The sequence below is a fragment of the Lissotriton vulgaris genome, chromosome 9 (assembly GCF_964263255.1).
Source record: "Lissotriton vulgaris chromosome 9, aLisVul1.2, whole genome shotgun sequence".
NCBI lineage: Eukaryota > Metazoa > Chordata > Amphibia > Caudata > Salamandridae > Lissotriton > Lissotriton vulgaris.
The window spans coordinates 583,320,712-583,340,485 of NC_141697.1; the positions used below are offsets into that span (position 1 = coordinate 583,320,712).

A 19,774-nucleotide genomic window follows, 5' to 3' on the forward strand; every position below is an offset into this window, starting at 1 on the left:
TCAAAGTGTTCTCTAGTTTCTTTTTAATGTAAGTCACACAGCTGAGAAACAGAGGAAAGCTGATCAAAACATATTTATATTGACCATCTTGTGCCTCCTTCCATTGGAGGATCCTCATGTCAGTGACAATGCAAGAGGCTTCCTCCAAGCACAGTGTTCAAGCCTCCACATAAGGATGGTGTACAAGGCTGCTCACATTGAGGGTGCATGAGTCCTCGCCACACAGATGGTACCCAAGGCCTCCTCACACCCACAGTGCACAAGGCCACCTCCGGCACAGTGCACAGGCACTCCTTGTAAGGACAGTTTACTAAGCCTTCGTGATATTGTACCTGACTTCCTTTGAGTACACTTTGTAGTAGGCAAGCCGGAGATAGGGCAAAAACTCCTGCATGCTTCCACAAGCGTGTTTCGTCTCGTGGTCCATCCTCGTCTATGTAAGTGAAGGCCACTTCATTCCAGGGGAAGCAGGCAACCTGAAAAGGGTAAAAGTTACACCTTCAATTAACTTAAATGTGTGGCTGATCATGCCAATATAAATATTGGCCATTTACCATGCCTGCATTACACTTACATTCTATTTTTTTACCCTTATAGCCCACCATTGCGGGCTCTACTGGCTATTAGAACATGGGAATGTGGAGCACTCTATTGAATACACAGCTGTTGCTGTGAACAAAAGTGTCTCGGAGCCCGAGGGGATACGAGTGGCCTTTGTATTACTTATTAGTACATTGTGCCCTCTAGTGGCAGAATGTTCTAATAGCCTTATGGCCCTTCGTAGCGAGGCTATACCGGCCATTAAAGGCCCGCTCACATGTTAAAAGGCCCTCACGTTCGGCTCGGGCCTTTTCAAGCTGGAGCGTGCCTCTAATGGATGGTATAGCCTGCTACAGTGGGCTATACGGCTATATTAGAGACCAGTGTTATAGGCCGGACCCGAAGGCGGGCTCTAAGGCTATATTAGAACATTCCGCCACTAGTGGCAACAAATAAAACAAGGGCCTCATGGAGTCTGAGGGGATTTACACCGCCTCGGGCTCCATGAGGCCTTTGTGCATAGCAACAGCTGTGAACGACAATATTGTATGTTGGAGATCCAGGCTTCTACTGGCAATTAGAAGCCCATAGCATTACAGGGTTTTCAATGGAGCTCACAACATTCCAATGTTCCAATATGCATTACTAACCAACTAAATGATCCTCCTTTTAACCACTAGAGAACGATGGACATCAGTGCAGATCAAGCATTGCTTCTTGCACCAAGTGCCTTTCACAAACAGAAAGGGGAAAGTGCTGTGTAGAATGCAGGCAATAGGTAAAGGCACGAGGAAGGACATCAAATGCAACAGAGAAATTGATAAATCCTTATGAACATGTAATAAAAAACTATTTTGGGTCAATATTTGGGCCAACAGTTTTCAGAGCTTGATAGGTGGAACAACAAATCAGGTTAATCGATAGGTGTTAAAACCGAGAGGGCGTTACATTGAGCCTTACAGAAGATGCAAAGAGAGAAGAAGACAGATGGCTTCCCAGGTTAATTTTAATGTTGTATTTCTTGTAAGTGTTAGAAACAGAGTAGCAGACAAACGACCAGAAGGGGACAGCTGCGATTCAAATGTGCAAATAAAGACTCAATCTTGAGATTAGGTACAAACAAATGGAGAAGCTGTGGGCATACAGATGAGGACATCATTTTCAGAACTGGTGTGAGGCAAACAGCGTAAGATGGAAGCACACCAGAGCAGTTAGGGAGTACAAGCTCCCAGGCTAAAGTCAAAGAGTCACAAGATATCTCACAAGCAATGTCAATAAGACAGCAATTAGTGCCGCGCACTAGCAAATGGCATTTGGTCCTCTGGTAAATATTGTGACTTGAATTGTAACTACGCATCCTTTCCCTTACTTACCTGTTCCCTGCTGCTCAGCCAGTATGAATGTGACGTAGCGGAATGCTGGAGTGCCTGGTGTGGTTGAGAGAGTGTCAGTTGGAGTATGTGGGTTGAGTAGCTAGGAGGCTACTCCTGGTGGGGCTACGCTTCCTATCTGCTATTTACTATCTGAATATCCTGTAATTAAGACTTAATAAATCTTACTCATGTAACCTACCCTCCTTACCGTTACAACAGTAAACAAAGCTGTTATGATGGGGCTGGTCATTTACTGGTTGTTCCCTCTGCTTATCTGTGGATTTCAGTATGTGTGAAGGGAGTGTTCAGGTGGAGGTGGGTGTTGCACGTTCACCAAGGGATGCAGGATATTAGAACTTGTGGGATGACCAGAGTTCGCATCATTACCAGGAGAGGTATCCATGGCACCCTGGAGGTAGGTGCTTCTAAAGAGAACGCTCTCAGGCTCCAACCACATTACAATCCACTTGCTCCCAGTTCCCATTCCTAAAACCATCTGCCTGGCTCTTCAGTCATACCTCGTCTACCAACCTCCTTCGAAGCCCTGGGCTACACTGCTCAAAAAGAAGGTAGAGGAAAGAAAGGGTGATTACGGCAGATGCAGCTCCTGGTTTATTTAAGGGCGTAGGATGCCTCAATGCTCTCTCCAGCCAGTGATCAGGTGAAGCATTTTTAAGTGCACATGATCAGGATTGTAACAGTGGTGCTTGGAAGCCCAAGAGACAGCGTGCTTTACTCTCAACCATTTATATCCACCATACCGTGCTTCTAATTGCTTGTGCGCCTGATATCTGTCAAGGGACTACTAAGTTTCAAACCACCCACCTGTTGTATATACTCGCATCCAGGATAACACTGTGCCCATGGCTGTCACATTAAAATATTGTGACCTTAACTAATAAGTGACTGCTGTGCAAGGGCATCGTTAACGCACAACGTTAGCAGCTACAGTGGGGGTGGGGTTCTTGATCAGTGGCGTAGCAAGTGAAGGGGGGGTGCATCCGCCCCAGGTGAGACGAGTTTTGGGGCAGCAACCCCTTCCCCGCGCTTACCTGCAGCTGTCGTGGGGCAGAAAATGCAGAAATCACCAGCACCCTCTACCCCGCTCTGACCTGCGGCCATCGTGGCGGGCAAATGAAGGGACTACCACAGACGGCAAAAGGTCTAGTTACGCCACTGTTCTTGAACGCAATGTGTATTTGTAAAGTGCACGTTCACCCAGAAGGGTATCTTGGTGCTGAATAACAGATGTTTATTGTTACCGAACGGTACTCATTTTATCAACCTCAGAAGGATGAAAGGCTGAGTGGACCCGCCGGGATTTGAACCAGTGACCATGATGTGAAACACAGGCACCTACAGTGGACGCATTAGTCCACTAAGCCACCAGACACGGCCAACTGCAGCTCGGCAGACAAAGGCTCATAATTAACGTTAAAGGGTGGGAGGGTCAGCGAGGGGATGGATAATTGAGTGAGTGATAGGATGGATGCGTAAAAAGGAGGGTGGATGGATGAATGAATAAAGAGGTGCATGGATGGATGATGGGAGATAGTATAGATGGATGAGGGAGTAAAGGATGAATGAGTCAAAGGATACACGGATGGGTGTAAGAGTGAATGGATGGATGAGTGAAAGGCTGCATGATGGATGGAGTGAAAGGGATGGATGGATGGATGGATGAGTCAAAGGATGGTTGTAAACATGGATAAGTGAAATAATGGCTGGATGAAGGGGTGGATGGATGAGTGAAAGGCTGAATTGATGGACGATGCGGGAAGGGATGGATGAGAGTAAAAGGATGGATGGACGAGTGAAAGGGATGAGTGAAAGGGTAAATAGGTGTATGGATGGGTTGAAGAGTGGGTGGATGAGTGAAAGGATGGATGAATGAGTAAAAGGGAGGATGGACTGATGAAGTGAAAGGATGGATGGATGACTGGAAGGATGGATGGATGGATGGATAGGTTTAATGGATAGGTCTGAAGATGAATGGACAGGTTTGGATATGGATGGGCAGACGGATGGACGGACAGAAAGACTGACGAAATGGTGACCAACAATGATGGATGAAAAATTGAATGGATGACAGAAAGAAAAGGTGAAATGGAGGATATCAGGGGGGTGTATGGGAGGATGATAGTATTACGGGATAGATGCTTGGACAGAAGAGACAAGTGCTCTTCTGGCGAGGATCATGATGACTTGCTTCGCTTGCTTGGTGCCCTAGGAGCTTTGGTTTAAGTGGGGGGGTATTTTAATTTTCTGGGTACTCCCTTGGCGGTATGAGTACACTGTGCTTTTAACTACCATTGAGCCCCATTGAAAAACACTATGCTTTTGTCTAGCATTGACCGCGTAGAGTATAACCTCCATTTATTTGTAAATGAGATAAGATATGTTTGTGTATATGCCAGAGTGCAGGTCTGTATGTGGCCCTAGCGTTAGAGCCTGGCAGCCTCTTGCTACTGGCATCAGTCTTCCTTCATAAATTCTGGAGTAAAACCAGCAAAGCTCTGTGCCCAGGGTCCTCTATCACATCCTGCATGTATTCCAACACAGACACGAAATTGGCTGGTTCTACACAACTGCCGGCTCACTAGTGACCAGAGAGTGTGGAATGTGAATAGGTGATACCGGGACGCGATTTAGGATATGCCGGGAAACTCCCTCTATAGTCGCTACTGACCTGCTGGAACATCAACCTGTTGAAATACAAATCAGTGCAGGCTACAGTTGCTTGGTTGTTTCTATATGATATGGCTGGGGCACTTACATTCAGGCTTCAGCTGCAGAACCCTCTGGAAGTACCTAGGATGGAGGAAGCCGTCACTGTCCCCCGGGGTCAGAATGGCTCTGTTGAGCGACCAGTAAAACTTTAGTCCATCTGCGAGGAAAGAAAGAGGTCTTCTATAACAGAGGTCAACAAAGCATGTTTTATGTGTGAACGAGAAATCCATTTCCCAGCACTACTTGGGTTTGTTTCTGACTCTGATGACAGTGTCTCTTAAAGAACCAAGAAGTTGTTGTTTTACACACGCACAAGAGACCTCTTTGAAAGGCAAGATTACTAGTTTGAAGATTAGCATGTTATATAGGTTTGTGTTAGTCTTTACGGGCGCTGTGCAGCGCAAAGGCATCATCCACTATAAACCTCAACTCTTTTCGTACAGTTCCCCACACTACGATGATTTCAAAGTTAATGAAAGGCATGCCAAGCGGGTCACTTAGCATTGAACAAAATCATCTAGAGAAATAAATATGCTTATATCTTTTGACAACAACCACCACACATAATCTAGTTTCTTATATAAAAAATATATTTATTAGAGAACTGCTATGATCATAAAACAAGGGCGTACTTATTCAGGTTAAAATACTTCACAATTAGGTTGCACCATAGAAGAAAAATATTTAGTTTATTGTGCATCATTAGAAAAAAAGAATACTTAATACCTGATTTAGAGAGTCTGGTGGATGGCATACTCCATTGCAAACGGATGTCCCAGTTGCCACATTACAAATGCATTGTATCCTATAGCACCGGTAACACAGCAGACGGGAAACCCATCTGCCAAATTCTAAATCAGACCCTTAGTCAAGAAGTATGATTTGATTATTTAAAAGTACATTTTGAAAAGTATACCTAACTTGTAGAAATCAAATTTAAGACCCATTATGCTCCCTAATAAAAAAAATCCTGTCAAATTTAAAGAAGTTGATGCTGTAGGTGAGACATATCAGAACCAGAATCTGGGTTTTAGCTTTGATTGAAGAAGACTTTGCAGTCCCTTTCAGCTATTGGATAGGAAATATAGATTATATATATATATATATATATATATATATATATAGATATATATATATATATATATATATATATATATATATCTATATATATATACCGTAGACACCAATACTGTGCCTTTCATGCAGACTGCCTTGATCTGTTTGACTCACCAGATAAAGCTTTCGGGAGATCGATAAAGACAGCCAGGTCGCAACTGTTGCGCATGCCTAAATAACAAAAGAGAAAACAGAAAAATGATTATAGGTCTGCCAAATGATATGTGACAGCCCCTGTGCTCACCAAAGCCCCCCCCCCCTTATATCAGAAAACAAAGTACCAGTCAGAAGGGCCTTCCTTCCAGTAATGGTTTGCTGAAGAGATGAATATGCAATATCCATCAGACTCAAGCTGAACACAGAATGAGCTTGGAACAGCCCTTTTTTAGGTTTTGACTGGCGATGCGTACTTCAGTACGCATGCGCCAAAAAACCTTATGAGTTGTATGTGGCGTCGGGTCTCCGCCCCCTCTTCCCATTGGCTAGCTCCATAAATGGAGGCTAGCCATTGGCAGGAGGGGGCGTCCGTCAATCTCGGACCAGATTCGGGGGCGTTCCTGAGAATTTTTGGCTTTTGGCTACGTCAGCCGAAAGCCTCTTCTCGGGAACGCCCCCAAATCTGGTCCGGCATTGAGCCGCCACCCGCCTTCGGTGTTGCCGAGCAGGTAAGTGTGTACCCGTTCCCGCCCCCCCCTCCCGCTGTTTAATAGGACTTGTGCCCTGCTAATAACCCTGGATGGATGAAATACTGTCCGCTCGAAAACTGCTGGAACTTTAGCAGTACCCTCTTCTCCAGCGCTCGGCGTCGACAATGGCTTATAGAAACCCTGCAGCGAGCTCACCCCCGTATCTTGTTTCCTCTCTCCCCAGATGGCCTCTTATTTTGGCTACGCCGTGGCCGCCATCAACCGTGATGGGCGAGTAAGGCACACCGGAAGGGGAGGGGGCGTGTGACAGTCGTGAAAGAGCTTGAACTGCGGTATTTTACTATCTATTCTATCCTCTGTCCTGTGTGTGAGTGAATCTTGCACAGCACCGTTTTGCGGTGGACATGCTCTATTTGGGATGGAGCTCCACTCTCGTTGCAGTGTGTGATGCGCCTGCCTAGTATTTGGGAGAATCAGATTTGATGCATTCCAACCGTGAAAGAAATGAGTGCTGTGTGTGAGGGGTGGCTGCACTGCAGCATCTTGGGAAAAACTTTCGGTGGGTTTGCAATCCATGATGTGCCTGTGCCTGAGGGAGGCGTACTCTGCAGCTGTGCGCTGTGTACATGTTCTGCGGATCAGTGCGTTCCAACGGCCCACGCACTACCTGCCCTGAGTGTGAGGAAAGATGCACTCTGGCAGCCTGATTACTAAATTCCCTATACGAAGGGCAATTACACCACAACAGCCCATGACGTACCTATCGCGCGAGGGAAGCTTGAACTGCACCGATACATGATGCATCTCGGATGTGTGTAAGGAGAGCTTGTAGTGCAGCAGTCTGTGCTTTACCCGCCCTGCAGTTGAACGTAGTTTATACCAGGACATCCTGTGCCAGGTGCTGTGTGAGAGATATGTGCTGTGGCAGCCCGTGATGTAGGTTATGTATGAAGTAACGCAAGGCTACATGCAGCTCGTGCTGTCTGTCCTTTGTATGAGGAAGCTTGCAGCCGGTGAGGTCCATCTTTTGTTGGCGGTTGATGCTTGCACTGCTGCTGCCTGTTCTTGGAGTTGGGTGCTTGTGGTGGGGAATGCCCAGACACTGACCCTTTTGACCAGCACTATGCTTACGAAAGAAACTAAAATGAGACCGTACATCCCTCAGTCCCTTACTGTATGTAATCGTGCACATTCCTTACTTTTGTACACCTTGTTACAGACAAACCTATTGTTTTGTGGCTTCTCTGTGCTTTGACTTTTCTTGTTTCTTGGTAATGTACCCCTCCCATCGCTCCACCTCCACGTGCTAAAGGCCTCAGCCTCTGCAGGTGGTTTTAGTTATGCTTGGAAATCGGAATGAAGGAGGCGTCCTGGGATTTTGGGGATTTCTGTTCAAGACAAACTGCCTCGCTAGCGCCTGAAAAAAATAATTTCTCTGCTGTCTCCTTTTTCCTCAGCCCAGCCTCTAACCCACCCGCCATTCCCCACATTTCAGTTAATTTAGTTGTGAAGCTTTGAGGACAGCAAGGAATAGGCACAGGCAAAGAAGCCAAGGATTACACAGCGCATTGTGTTTCTGCCTGGGCTCCTTGAGGTTTGACCCTGCCCTCTGTCCCACCTGCAGTTTAAAACAGGGGGCTCCTGCCTTCCACACCTCCTATCCCGACAGATGCCGTAGTGACCTTCCAGGGAATGATCCTGCCTTCCACCCCTCCTATCCCGACAGATGCCGTAGTGACCTTCCAGGGAATGATCCTGCCTTCCACCATTCCTATCCCAAACAGATGCCGTAGTGACCTTCCAGGAATGATCCTGCCATCCACCTTTCCTATCCCCGACGGATGCCGTAGTGACCTTCCAGGAATGATTCTGCCTTCCAACCCTCCTATCCCTGACAGGATCATTCCCTGGAAGGTCACTACGGCATCTGTCAGGGATAGGAGGGGTGGAAGGCAGGATCATTCCCTGGAAGATCACTACGGCATCTGTCAAGGATAGGAGGGGTGGAAGGCAGGATCATTCCTGGAAGGTCACTACGGCATCTGTGTTTCACCTCTCCTATCCCCGACAGATGCCGTAGTGACCTTCCAGGGAATGATCCTTCCATCCACCTCTCCTATCCCAGGCAGAGTGAGATAGTGGATTGTCAGGTGCCTATCGTCCTCCCGGGGGTGGAGTCAATGGGCTCTCTGGATTTCTGCTTCCCAGCTCTTTGGTCGTTCTTGGTGCAGAGGGAACATGACTCCCGGGATCCCCTCTATGTCTATGCTTGAAGGGTGCTGCCTTGTTGCACTTACGGTGCCTCCGTGTGCCCCTGTTGCCTGCTTGTGCCTCAGTTTTCGTGCCCCTGTTGCCTGCTTGTGCCTCAGTTTTCGTGCCCCTGTTGCCTGCTTGTGCCTCTGTGTGCCCCTGTTGCCTGCTTGTGCCTGCGTGTGCCCCTGTTGCCTGCGTGTGCCTCCGTGTGCCCCTGTTGCCTGCTTGTACCTCCGTGTGCCCCTGTTGCCAGCTTGTGCCTCCGTGTGCCCCTGTTGCCTGCTTGTGCCTCCGTGTGCCCCTGTTGCCTGCTTGTGCCTCCGTGTGCCCCTGTTGCCTGCTTGTGCCTCCGTGTGCCCCTGTTGCCTGCTTGTGCCTCCGTGTGCCCCTGTTGCCTGCTTGTGCCTCCGTGTGCCCCTGTTGCCTGCTTGTGCCTCCGTGTGCCCCTGTTGCCTGCTTGTGCCTCTGTGTGCCCCTGTTGCCTGCCCCTGTTGCCTGCTTGTGCCTCCGTGTGCCCCTGTTGTCTGCTTGTGCCTCCGTGTGCCCCTGTTGCCTGCTTGTGCTGTGTGGGTGTGTGTGGAGGGCTCTGTGTGGCTGTGTGTGTGGGAAGCTTTGTGTGGCTGTGTGTGTGGGGGGCTTTGTGTGGCTGTGTGTGTGGGGGGCTCTGTGTGGCTGTGTGTGTGGGGGGCTCTGTGTGGGGGGGCTCTGTGTGTGTTTGTGTGTGTCATTTGCGAGAGACAGCTAGTGGCCTTGTAAATGACAATGCCATTTATTTATGTTAAAAAAAACGTAAATAAAAATAATGTCAAGAGCAATGCCAATAGCTCTAACTTTAACAAAGGCAAAACCATTGCATTGTAAATGCTTGTTTATTCATGTACTAAAACAGCGTTACTGCCACAAAGATTGCATATAGTTACATTGAATGCTTGTGGAAATGTATGGCTCAGACATCAGATAAGACAATAATACATTACATCTATTGCAGGTTTATGAAATTATAGCACATTCTATAAAACGTGTTGTTCCCCAAGCCTGGAGCGGTATGTTTGAGGGCAGACTTCAAGGTAGTGAGGAAGGAGTTTGCTTGAAGATCATTTAGTAAGGTGTTCCAGTAGGTAGGTGCGGTAGGAAAATGAAGTTTTATGCAGTGAGGCTGGTTAGGCTTCATTATGCAACACTCTCACAATATCCCAACCAAGCATCTGCAATGCAGGAGGTCTCGCATTAGGAAAATTTGAGCTATTGGTATTGTAATGACACATTTTTTATTTATGTTTTGTTTTTGAAAATAGCTAAATTAATAACTTTGTCATTTACAATGGCAATAGTTATAACTTTCGCAAATGTGACACCTATAGCATTTGTAATGCAATATGTGTTCTATTTACGTGACTTACATGTATTGATATTACAAATAACAATGGCTTTTAATTTTTTTAAATAATTAAATAAAAGTTATTGTAATTTATAATGGCAATAGCTTACACTTTTGTAAATAACTTTTGTGAAGAGTATGTTCAGTCTATCTTATTGTGACGAAAATCCAAGAACAGAAGTGAAATATTAACATCTTTTTGTTACATTTGTAATAAAGCTTGAAACATTGAGAGAACATATTTGAACTAGTTGTTAAATGGTTGCACAGATTGATGCTGTGGTGGCGCTGAGTGATGTTGTGATGGCGAACGAGTGATGCTGTGGCGTTCAGTGATGCTGTGGTAGCGCATAGTGATGTTGTGGTGCCCTGAGTGATGCTGTGGTGGTGCTGAGTGATGCTGTATGCTATGTTAGGTTTTGTTTTGCTATCCTATGTTTTGTTTTGTTATGCTATGCTATGCTATGTTTTGCTATCCTATGTTTTGATTTGTTATGCTATGCTATGCTGTGTTTTGTTATGCTATGTTTTCTTATGTTATGTTTTGCTATGCTATGCTTTGTTATGATATGCTATGCTTTGTTTTATTATGCTATGCTTAGTTTTGCTATGCTCTGTTTTGTTAGGCTATGCTATGTTTTGTTGTGTTTGGTATGCTATGCTATGTTTTGCTACGCTATTATATGTTTTGTTAGGTTTTGTTGTGTTTTGTTAAGCTATGCTATGTTTTGTTGTGTGTTGCCATGTTTTGTTATGCTATGTGTTGTGTTTTGTTATGCTATGTTTTGTTATGCTATGCTATGTTTTGTTATACTATGCTATGTTTTGCTATGCTTTGTTATGTTATGCTATGCTTTGTTTTGTTATGCTATGCTATGTTTTGTTGTGTTTTGTTATGCTATGCTATGCTTGGTTGTGTTTTGCTATGCTATGTTTTGTTTTGCTATGCTATGTTTTGTTTTGCTATGCTATGTTTTGTTTTGCTATCCTATGCTTTGTTTTGTTATGCTATGTTTTGCTATCCTATGCTTTTTTATGCTATGCTGTGTTTTGTTATGCTATGCTATGTTTTGTTATGCTATGTTATGTTTTGTTATGCTATGCTATTTTTTATGCTATGCTATGTTTTGTTATGCTAGGCTGGTGAGGGTGTGTGAAGGTGAGGGTGTGTGAGGGTGTGAGGGGGAGGGTGTATGATGGTGAGGATTGTGAGGGTGAGGGGGTGTGAGGGTGAGTGAGGGGGTGTGAGGGTGAGTGAGGGTGTGTGAGGGTGAGGGGGTGTGAGGGTGAGGGTGTGTGAGTGTGAAGGGGTGAGAGGGTGAAGGGGTGTGAGGGTGAAGGGGTGTGGGGGTGTGAGGGCGAGGGGGTGTGTGAGGGGGTGTGAGGGGGAGTGAGGATGAGTGAGGGTGAGGGGGTGTGAGGGTGAAGGGGGTGAGGGTGACGATGTAACGTTTTCTATGAGCAAGGAAAAAAGGAAACAAAGGTCAGATTGGGTGCACATTGAAAGACAGTGTCAATAACTTTTATATAGCGCTCTGACCTACACACTGATCACCTTGAAGCAATATAAATAACTGGTGTTACTATTACCCAATCTAATATTTCATTTGGACGGATGGGTTATCTGACCAAATTAAGATGCAAACTTAAGACGTGTAGGCTGCAGCAGATGTCAGCAGCAAGCGTTTAACTCACCAAGGTATCTTGCACTTTCTACCTAAGGCAACACCTGGGTTTGTGGTGTGTGCTATACACTCAATATTTTGAGTTGAAATAACTGCAAAAATGTAATAAACGGGTTAGCCGAACCCTGCAGAAATACATTACGCTGGTTTCATTTGAAAACCTACCCAAATAGTGTAAACTGTTGTGAACATAAAATGCAATAGATAACCAACAAAAAAATTCACACGAGAACGACGCGTCTCAATGAGGCTCCAGGGCCCAAAAGGCCGAGATTAGATTTAATGTTTTAACTAGTCAGACCTAGAGCAGAAAATAAATTCACTATTGAGTGTACGTGCAAGAATTCAGGTAATTTAATAATAAACGAAGACATTGGAACATAAGACATGGAACAACATAAACACACAGCCATTGTTATAACAAAGTTTTTCCGCAGGATAATAAAACATAACCTAAACTAGGCGTCCATGGTAAGCTGCTAGGAAGGGGTTAAACTGCTCTTACCTGCACTTCCAGGAGCAGTCACGCAACGTAGGGGGTGCTGATGAACAGTATAAGTGACAAAGGAGCTTTACCCGTGGCACATCCCATTAGCAATGTGAAGGCTGACAAAGGGAAAGACAATCGCCCTAAAAGTGACCCCATAAATGAGTTTCGGTGAGCAGTGCAATTAAACGTATTACTAATTGTAAATTGATACTTGTATAGCGCAATACTCACCTGCAAGGGTTTTATGGCGCTTGTACGAATACCGCTGTGGAACCCATCCTGGCTTTCCCTGTGAGGCGTCCACTCCTGGGCACCCCCAGGGTGGAGGCCAGGCATCCTTAACGTTGTGGGGGCCGTTGTGGAGATTAAGCAAGCTATTGCCCAGAGTTGCAGAGGGGGACTCCATGATTGGAATAGGCACTAAGGCGAGAATTATCAGGTCAGTGGAATTTTGAGCCCAAGACCCGCAGAGGCGGGGAATTGAACCCTGGTCCCGGGCAAGACTTCTGCATCAGGGTCTGCCGCTCTAACCATTGAGCCACACTTCTCCACAGTGCAGCTCTTTAGCAAGAGGGGGCTCCAGTTCGCAGCTTTATGGATGGGCGTAAACAAACAGGGGGGGGGGGGGGTTGATTTACTTTTCGGCTCAGGCGTTGGGCTCAGGTTGCCACAGCAATCACACTTGGGGGCGAACTTTTCAGGAAATAAAATGCCCCAGTGAGTAGATTTATGGCCCTGAGGGTTCACAGGGGGCCCGGCGTCAAGACCCCTGCCCCAATCGATTCTGCGTACACCACCTTCCTCACTGCAAACACAGCGGGCTGCAAGTGTTTGGAGATGCCAGGATGACCGTGAGAACCTCGGGGGGTGGGTCTCTACCCCCACACAGTTACTTTGCACACCCACTTCATAGTATTTTATGGGGGGTCGCAGTCCTTTCAGAGCCTACAGGAGAGGCGAAAACTGCTTAATCAACACCCCTCGAATGAGATTTCAGACATGCCCTCAAACACCTCAGCCTAGCGCCTGGGAATTCCAAATGTTAGGAAACAAGGACATATTCATCTAATTTTATATTTAGCAAGGGAAGATTAATAAGAGATTGCCCAAAAGCACAGGCTGTTGAGCTGATGCCGAAACTAGGTTCAGCCGCACCAAAGTCGGAAGCACTGGTCGTTACGCCACATTTTCTAGAAACAGCGCTACTCTCCGAGGCCTGGGTATGTAAAATCTGCATGATCTAATAGTTTTATATGTAGTTTTGGAACATGTAAATATAAAAAAGTACTACCATCTGTTCTAATAACTGCCCCACCCCCCTCCGTTTCCTCCCCTTGGCAATGCGAGATCTCCCTGGTTAGGTTACTGGATTGTAAATAGAAGCCGCTGCACCGCTGAAGGTCATGCCATGTGCTTGGTCACTTAGCTCCTATGCACGTCACCTTGCCACGGTTCCTGCCCGGTTAAGGGGGATGGAAATGATAAAGTCAATGCAGAGTACAGCCCTCCTTGGAGACCTTTGCTTGAGAGAACAAACAGTATCTGCTCGCGGCGTAAACAGCCTGGATGGAGTAGGGCCGGGTTGCACCTGCACCAACCGGTAAAGGCGAGTTTGTGCAGTTGACATCCGGCCGTAGAGGAGATCGGGATGGGGGCGCGAGGGCTGCTCGCTCATGCGCTGTCCCTGGATTTGCAGCTCGTGCCCACATCCGGGCCGGGGAGGAGACGGGGGTGGGGCGCGAGGGATGCTCCGCATGCGCTGTCCCTGGATCTGCCGCCGTAGTTAAGGGAATGCTGCGAGACTCATGCGGCCTAGGGAGGGGGATACTAACTCGTGCAGCCGCCACCACCGCAGGACGAGAGGAGTCCGACAGACCTGGTGAGTGGGGGGGTGCGTCTGTGTGTGCGCGCGCGCGTGTGTCTGTTCGCGCGTGTATGTCTATGTGTGTGTGCGTGCATGTGTGTCTGTGCATGTGTGTGTGTGTGTGTGTGAGTGCGTCGTGAGAAGTATTTACTTATTTAATTTATGTGTTATTATATAGCACAATGGTAAATAACAAGGACCCACTGATTGTGGATCAATTTCCTGGGTCAGGGCTAGCAATATAATGACAAGTAACAACCCCAGGCAAACCAAAATTCCAAAGTGCAATGAAAACCAGCAATCTCCATCTCCATCAATACCCAGGTTATTTTTGGATGTGCAATCATTTACAATCCCCCAAACAGCACAACTGACTTTAGCACTCAACTTCTCGAACAAATCCTTCCATTTTGCCTCAACCATAAAAACATTGTAGTCATTGGGGACTTCAATGTTCATTTCGATTTAGCTGATAATCTATTAACTAAACAACTCACTACAGACATGGAAATCCTACAACTATCTCAGAAAATAGCTTGCCCCACTCATAGAGCGGGACACACGTTAGATCTCCTATTTACAAACATATCAAGGACCAACATTATGGATATAACCCCTTTGACATGGACAGACCACTACAGGATAGATTTTACCATAAACCTACCTTTAAAAACAAATAGACCGCTAGCCCACTCGGCCAACCCCACTAAATGTTGGAGTAAATTCTCTTTGGATAAATTTAAGGAAGATTTCTCCTTTTTTTCTAGCTCTGAAAAGACTTGCGAAGAAGAAATTTGTCTCTTACGAGAAAACATAGAGAGAGCACTTGACCACTGTTCACGAACTCGCGTAACAAATCGATTAAAATCAAAAACTTCCGAGAAATGGTATGGCCCAGACCTAAAAATCGAAAAAAGAAAATGCACCTCACTGGAGCACAAATGGCGAATAAGTAAAAACACCGATGATAGAGCCATATATAAAACTCAGCTGAAAATCTATCACACGGCTATACGCAAAGCAAAGAAAGACTATCTCTCTCAAAAAATTCTACAGAACAAAAATTCGTCTAAGGAGCTCTTTAAAATTGTAAAAGAACTGTGTAATCCTCCCTGTCTTACCTCCAACTTGACACCATCACAAGAGAATTGCACAAAAATCAGTGATTTTTTTTGTGATAAAATTGATAAAATATATACCTCTTTCATAAACAACGGACAGGCTCCTGTGGAATACCGGATTGACCCTACTCTGCAAACCAACTGCTCTACCTTTGGCCCATTTTCTGAAGACGAGGTCACTAAAGCCATGTCTGAAATTAAATCTGGCTCGCCATGGGATGTTTGCCCACACTTTATTTTTTCCCAACTGACTCCCATAATTGGCCCCGCAGTCACAAAAGTGCTTAACCAGTCTCTGGAGCAAGCTGTCTTCCCAGAAATTTGGAAAAAATCGGCAGTAATTCCTTTACTAAAAAAGGCGGGTGCGGATATAAACGACCCAGCAAATTACCGCCCCATCTCACAGCTCCCCTTTTTATCGAAGGTTTTAGAAAGACTGGTAACTAAACAACTGTCGAGTTATCTAGAGATCAACAAACTTCTCGATGTTTCCCAAACAGGTTTTAGATCTAACAATAGCACAGAAACAACGCTACTAGCTGTAATGGACGACATTCGCATGCAGGTCGATAAAGGCAAAACGGTTGCCCTGATACTTCTCGATTTATCAGCGGCATTTGATACCGTGTCCCATAAACTGCTTATCCACATACTCGCCGCAAAAGGAATACAAGGTAAAGCCCTAAACTGGCTGGAGTCCTTTTTATCCAATAGATCCCAGTCTATTTGTTTAGGCAACTTTACCTCCTCCCCTCGTAAGATTAAATATGGAGTTCCCCAAGGAGCTACATTGAGTCCAACATTGTTCAATGTATATGTCTCCTCTTTGGCATTGATTGGCAAGAAATGGGGCATTAATATCTGCTCCTACGCTGACGATACTCAGCTGATGGTTACCCTAAATGGAGATAACAACGCCAAAAGTAGATTACATAACTGTTTGTCAGAACTATCCAACTGGATGCATGGCCATTATTTAAAACTGAATGCTGACAAATCAGAAATCCTACTCTTTGGCGGGGCCAAACAGCTCTGGGACAACACCTGGTGGCCAACTTCTTTAGGTTCTCCACCAATCCCCACATCGTCTGCTAGAAATCTAGGAATTCAGATGGACACCACTCTATCAATGAAAAGCCATGTCTCCTCAATATGTGGAAAAGGATTTGCCATATTAAAAAGATTGAAAAGGGTCTTCCCCTGGATCCCACTTGAATGTCGACAGATCCTAGTTCAGTCGTTACTAGTTAGCAGGCTGGACTATGGCAACTCACTATTTGTAGGTATGTCGGACTACTTATTTAGGAAATTACAACTGGTCCAAAATGCCGCAGCAAAAGCTGTTTGCAACAAAAAAAAGTACGATTCTGCCACAAGTTGTCTGAGAGCTTTACACTGGCTGCCCATGAGACAAAGAGCTATGTTCAAGATGCTATGTATTGCCTATAAAACGCTTCACAATACAGGCCCTTACATTCTTCGAAATAAAATTAAGTTCTATGCCCCAGCGCGGAACTTACGCTCACAAGCCTCTGCCAGAGCTGCCACTACTCGGATTAAGCTTTCCAGAATGGGCGGAAATGCCTTTTCACATATTGCTGCGAAAAGCTGGAATGAACTTCCGATTAACCTCAGACTCACGGACTCCTACCCCACCTTCAAGAAGAAACTAAAAACTGCACTATTCCCCACTTCAGAATAATTAAATTGCTCCCAGGTTTCTGCCTTGGTTTTACTGTTATTTTTTGCAGCGCCGTGATATCCTTACAGGATGAATGTTGCGCTATACAAATACAAATAACAATAACAATAACAATTAAAAATGACACTTAACTAAAAAACGATTTTTATAAAAAAACATCAGAGTATTTAATAATTTTCTTAATACAAATTACACAAAAAATGCATATATTTTCTAAAAAACCATATACATAATAATTAAAACAGACATGAACATAAAATTTAAAAATGATGGGAAGGGTGAAGTAGTGACGGTTTCTTCAACTCGTTTCGACACCAAGTGTCTTCGTCAGGAAAGTACCATCATATAATTAATCTGAAAAATTGAGCTTACGGCACTGCACCGTCAGGTTCTGATTTGTCTTAGTGATATTAGTGGTAATAGGGCGAGCGTGTCAATCACTATGAAAACGCTAAAAATATTAGTACGGAGATTCCGCTGTTAACGGTGCTGGTTGGACATTCAATTGTGCAGCACCCTGGTGATTCCTCTTCTCTGGTCAGTGCTGGTTTCGACACTGACCGAAGAAGAGGAATCACCAGGAGGCCATCATTGCCCCTTGAAGATACGCTTTGAAATTGCCAACAGTGAGGCTGAACGCGATTCATCACCGCGCAGTTCCTTGTTATTTCGGCAATATATAAAAGCTCCAAAGGTCTATTTGGCCTATTAGAGATTCGTGCCCTTCTTTTAAAGCGACAGCCAGAGTGCTGCACAATTGAATGTCCAACCAGCTCCGTTAACAGTGGAATCTCCGTACTAATATTTTTAGCGTTTTCATAGTGATTGACACGCTCGCCCTATTACCACTAATATCACTAAGACAAATCAGAACCTGAAGGTGCAGTGCTGTAAGCTCAATTTTTCAGATTAATTATATGATGGTACTGACGAAGACACTTGGTGTCGAAACGCGTCGAAGAAACCGTCACTACTTCACCCTTACCATCATTTTTAAATTTTATGTTCATGTCTGTTTTAATTATTATGTATATGGTTTTTTAGAAAATATATGCATTTTTTGTGTAATTTGTATTAAGAAAATTATTAAATACTCTGATGATTTTTTATAATAATCGTTTTTTAGTAAAGTGTCATTTTTAATTGCTGGTTTTCATTGCACTTTGGAATTTTGGTTTGCCTGGGGTTGTTACTTGTCATTTTATTATATAGCATAGACTTTACCCGCTGAGTGCTCCAGCTGAAGGAAACACGACGGAACGTGCAGCGCTTGCAGGGCGCATGCGCATTAAAAAAAAAGTGAAAATAACCTCAAGAAAGCCTAATTAACGCGCCACGCTACGCCGCCAACCAGCTTTAGCAGCATGCGCGCGTCTTCACATGCGCGTCCACACAGACCAATCGCTGAAAGCCCTGCGCGTGCCCCGGTCTGTACCACTTGGGAGGCAACACAACAATAAAGCTCGCTGGCGACAGCGCTTCGCGCTGCAACGCCAGGCGAGACCTAAAAAGGTCCTTTGGATTCACACTAATGAGTCCTTAGCTCAGTCCTGGTAGTGTGGCAAAGAGCAGTCAGGCTTTACTACAGGAACATGTCCTAAACATTTCAGAGTAGCAACAAGGACGATAAGTAACTGATACGACTCAAAAGAAAGCTGTCACCAATTTGTAAAAATAAGCAGATTTCTATACAAATTTAAACACTTAAATGAGCACAATTGGATAAGTATAACCAGAGTTATGGATTTTAGAAGGAAAAATAAAATCAGTGCATTTAGCTATTGCAAAACTTTAATGTTGCAGTCAATGGGGAAAGCGCACTAATGACAATCGGTCACTTGCAGGTCACGTTGCATGGAACCCACCAGGGAGTAAAGTGATGAGCGTCCCAGGACCAAGCTACGACAGTCAGTTCAAATTTAACTGGCTCGCGAAGCCGGGGTGCATAGGTGTTCCGGCTGTCCTTGGTGCTAAAGCTGGAGCTGCAGTGGTGCTGGTTTAACTGCTTAGATGATGCTGGTGAGGAAATGGATGCAAAAAGTCGGCAATGGGACCACTGCAAAGGTCAGTTGAAGGTGCTGTGGACTTCAATCTACTTGCAGCGTTGAGCAAAAGTAGTGGGAGACGGACTAGACACCAATAAGCCTTGGCCGCTGTAAGGTCAGCTTGAAGCAATTTAGACATCTGCAGGTCCAAGAGAAAACGGTCGCACCCTGAAACTTTCTGGAGGTCTAGACTACATTTCCCAAAATGCACTGAACCTTTTACGTCCGGGCCATCCCTCAGTGGGCCCGATGGCCAGTGATTCTTTGGTTCCAGGAGTGTGCCTTTACCTGCGGACTGCAAGAGACTAGTGCATTAGTCCAAGAGAGTCTGTAGTTGCCTTTGACTCTCAAAAGGATTCCTCTCTCTGGGGGACCCAGTCTTAGGTCCAGGAACAGCCGCAAAGTTGCAGGATGGCTGCCACAGGTGCAGATTATCGCGCCTTTGCTTTGAGCAGGTCCTGAAGTTGCACACACAGGTCTTTTCTTTGTCCTTTGTTGCAAATCATCTCAGATCTGAGGTTCTAGTGCCAGGGATGTCCCTTAAATCCTAGATTTAGGGGTGTTATGGGTGTGGGTGCAAGTAGCCAATGGGCTACTGGCCCCAGCAGATAATCTGCCCGAGGTGACCACATCTGGGGTAGGGTGTCACCTTTGGTACTCAGAACCCTCTATTCTGACACTTTGAAAAATGGCAGAAAACATCCTTGGCTGTACAGACCAGGTAGCTCACCCTAGGGGTGTCTAGCCTTCTGCTGGTGTACACCTCCCGACTATGTAATTTTCTCACCTGCTTGGGCGGGTGCAAATGTGGCTGAAGGCAGGGGAGGGTT

General features: G+C 45.4%; 1 protein-coding gene across 2 annotated transcripts in view; it reads right to left on the reverse strand.

Annotated features, from left to right (window-relative positions):
• Positions 1–19,774, reverse strand: part of TRPT1 (tRNA phosphotransferase 1) — a 122,730-nt gene continuing 102,956 nt past the window's right edge. For both annotated transcript variants that reach the window (XM_086938145.1, XM_086938144.1), the window contains 3 exons: positions 5,874–5,930; positions 4,690–4,800; positions 1–476 (listed from right to left, as the gene is read on the reverse strand). In XM_086938145.1, coding sequence (XP_086794271.1) covers positions 454–476; positions 4,690–4,800; positions 5,874–5,930 — 191 coding nt within the window. In that variant the 3' untranslated portion in view covers positions 1–453. The remainder of the gene's footprint in view (positions 477–4,689; positions 4,801–5,873; positions 5,931–19,774) is intronic.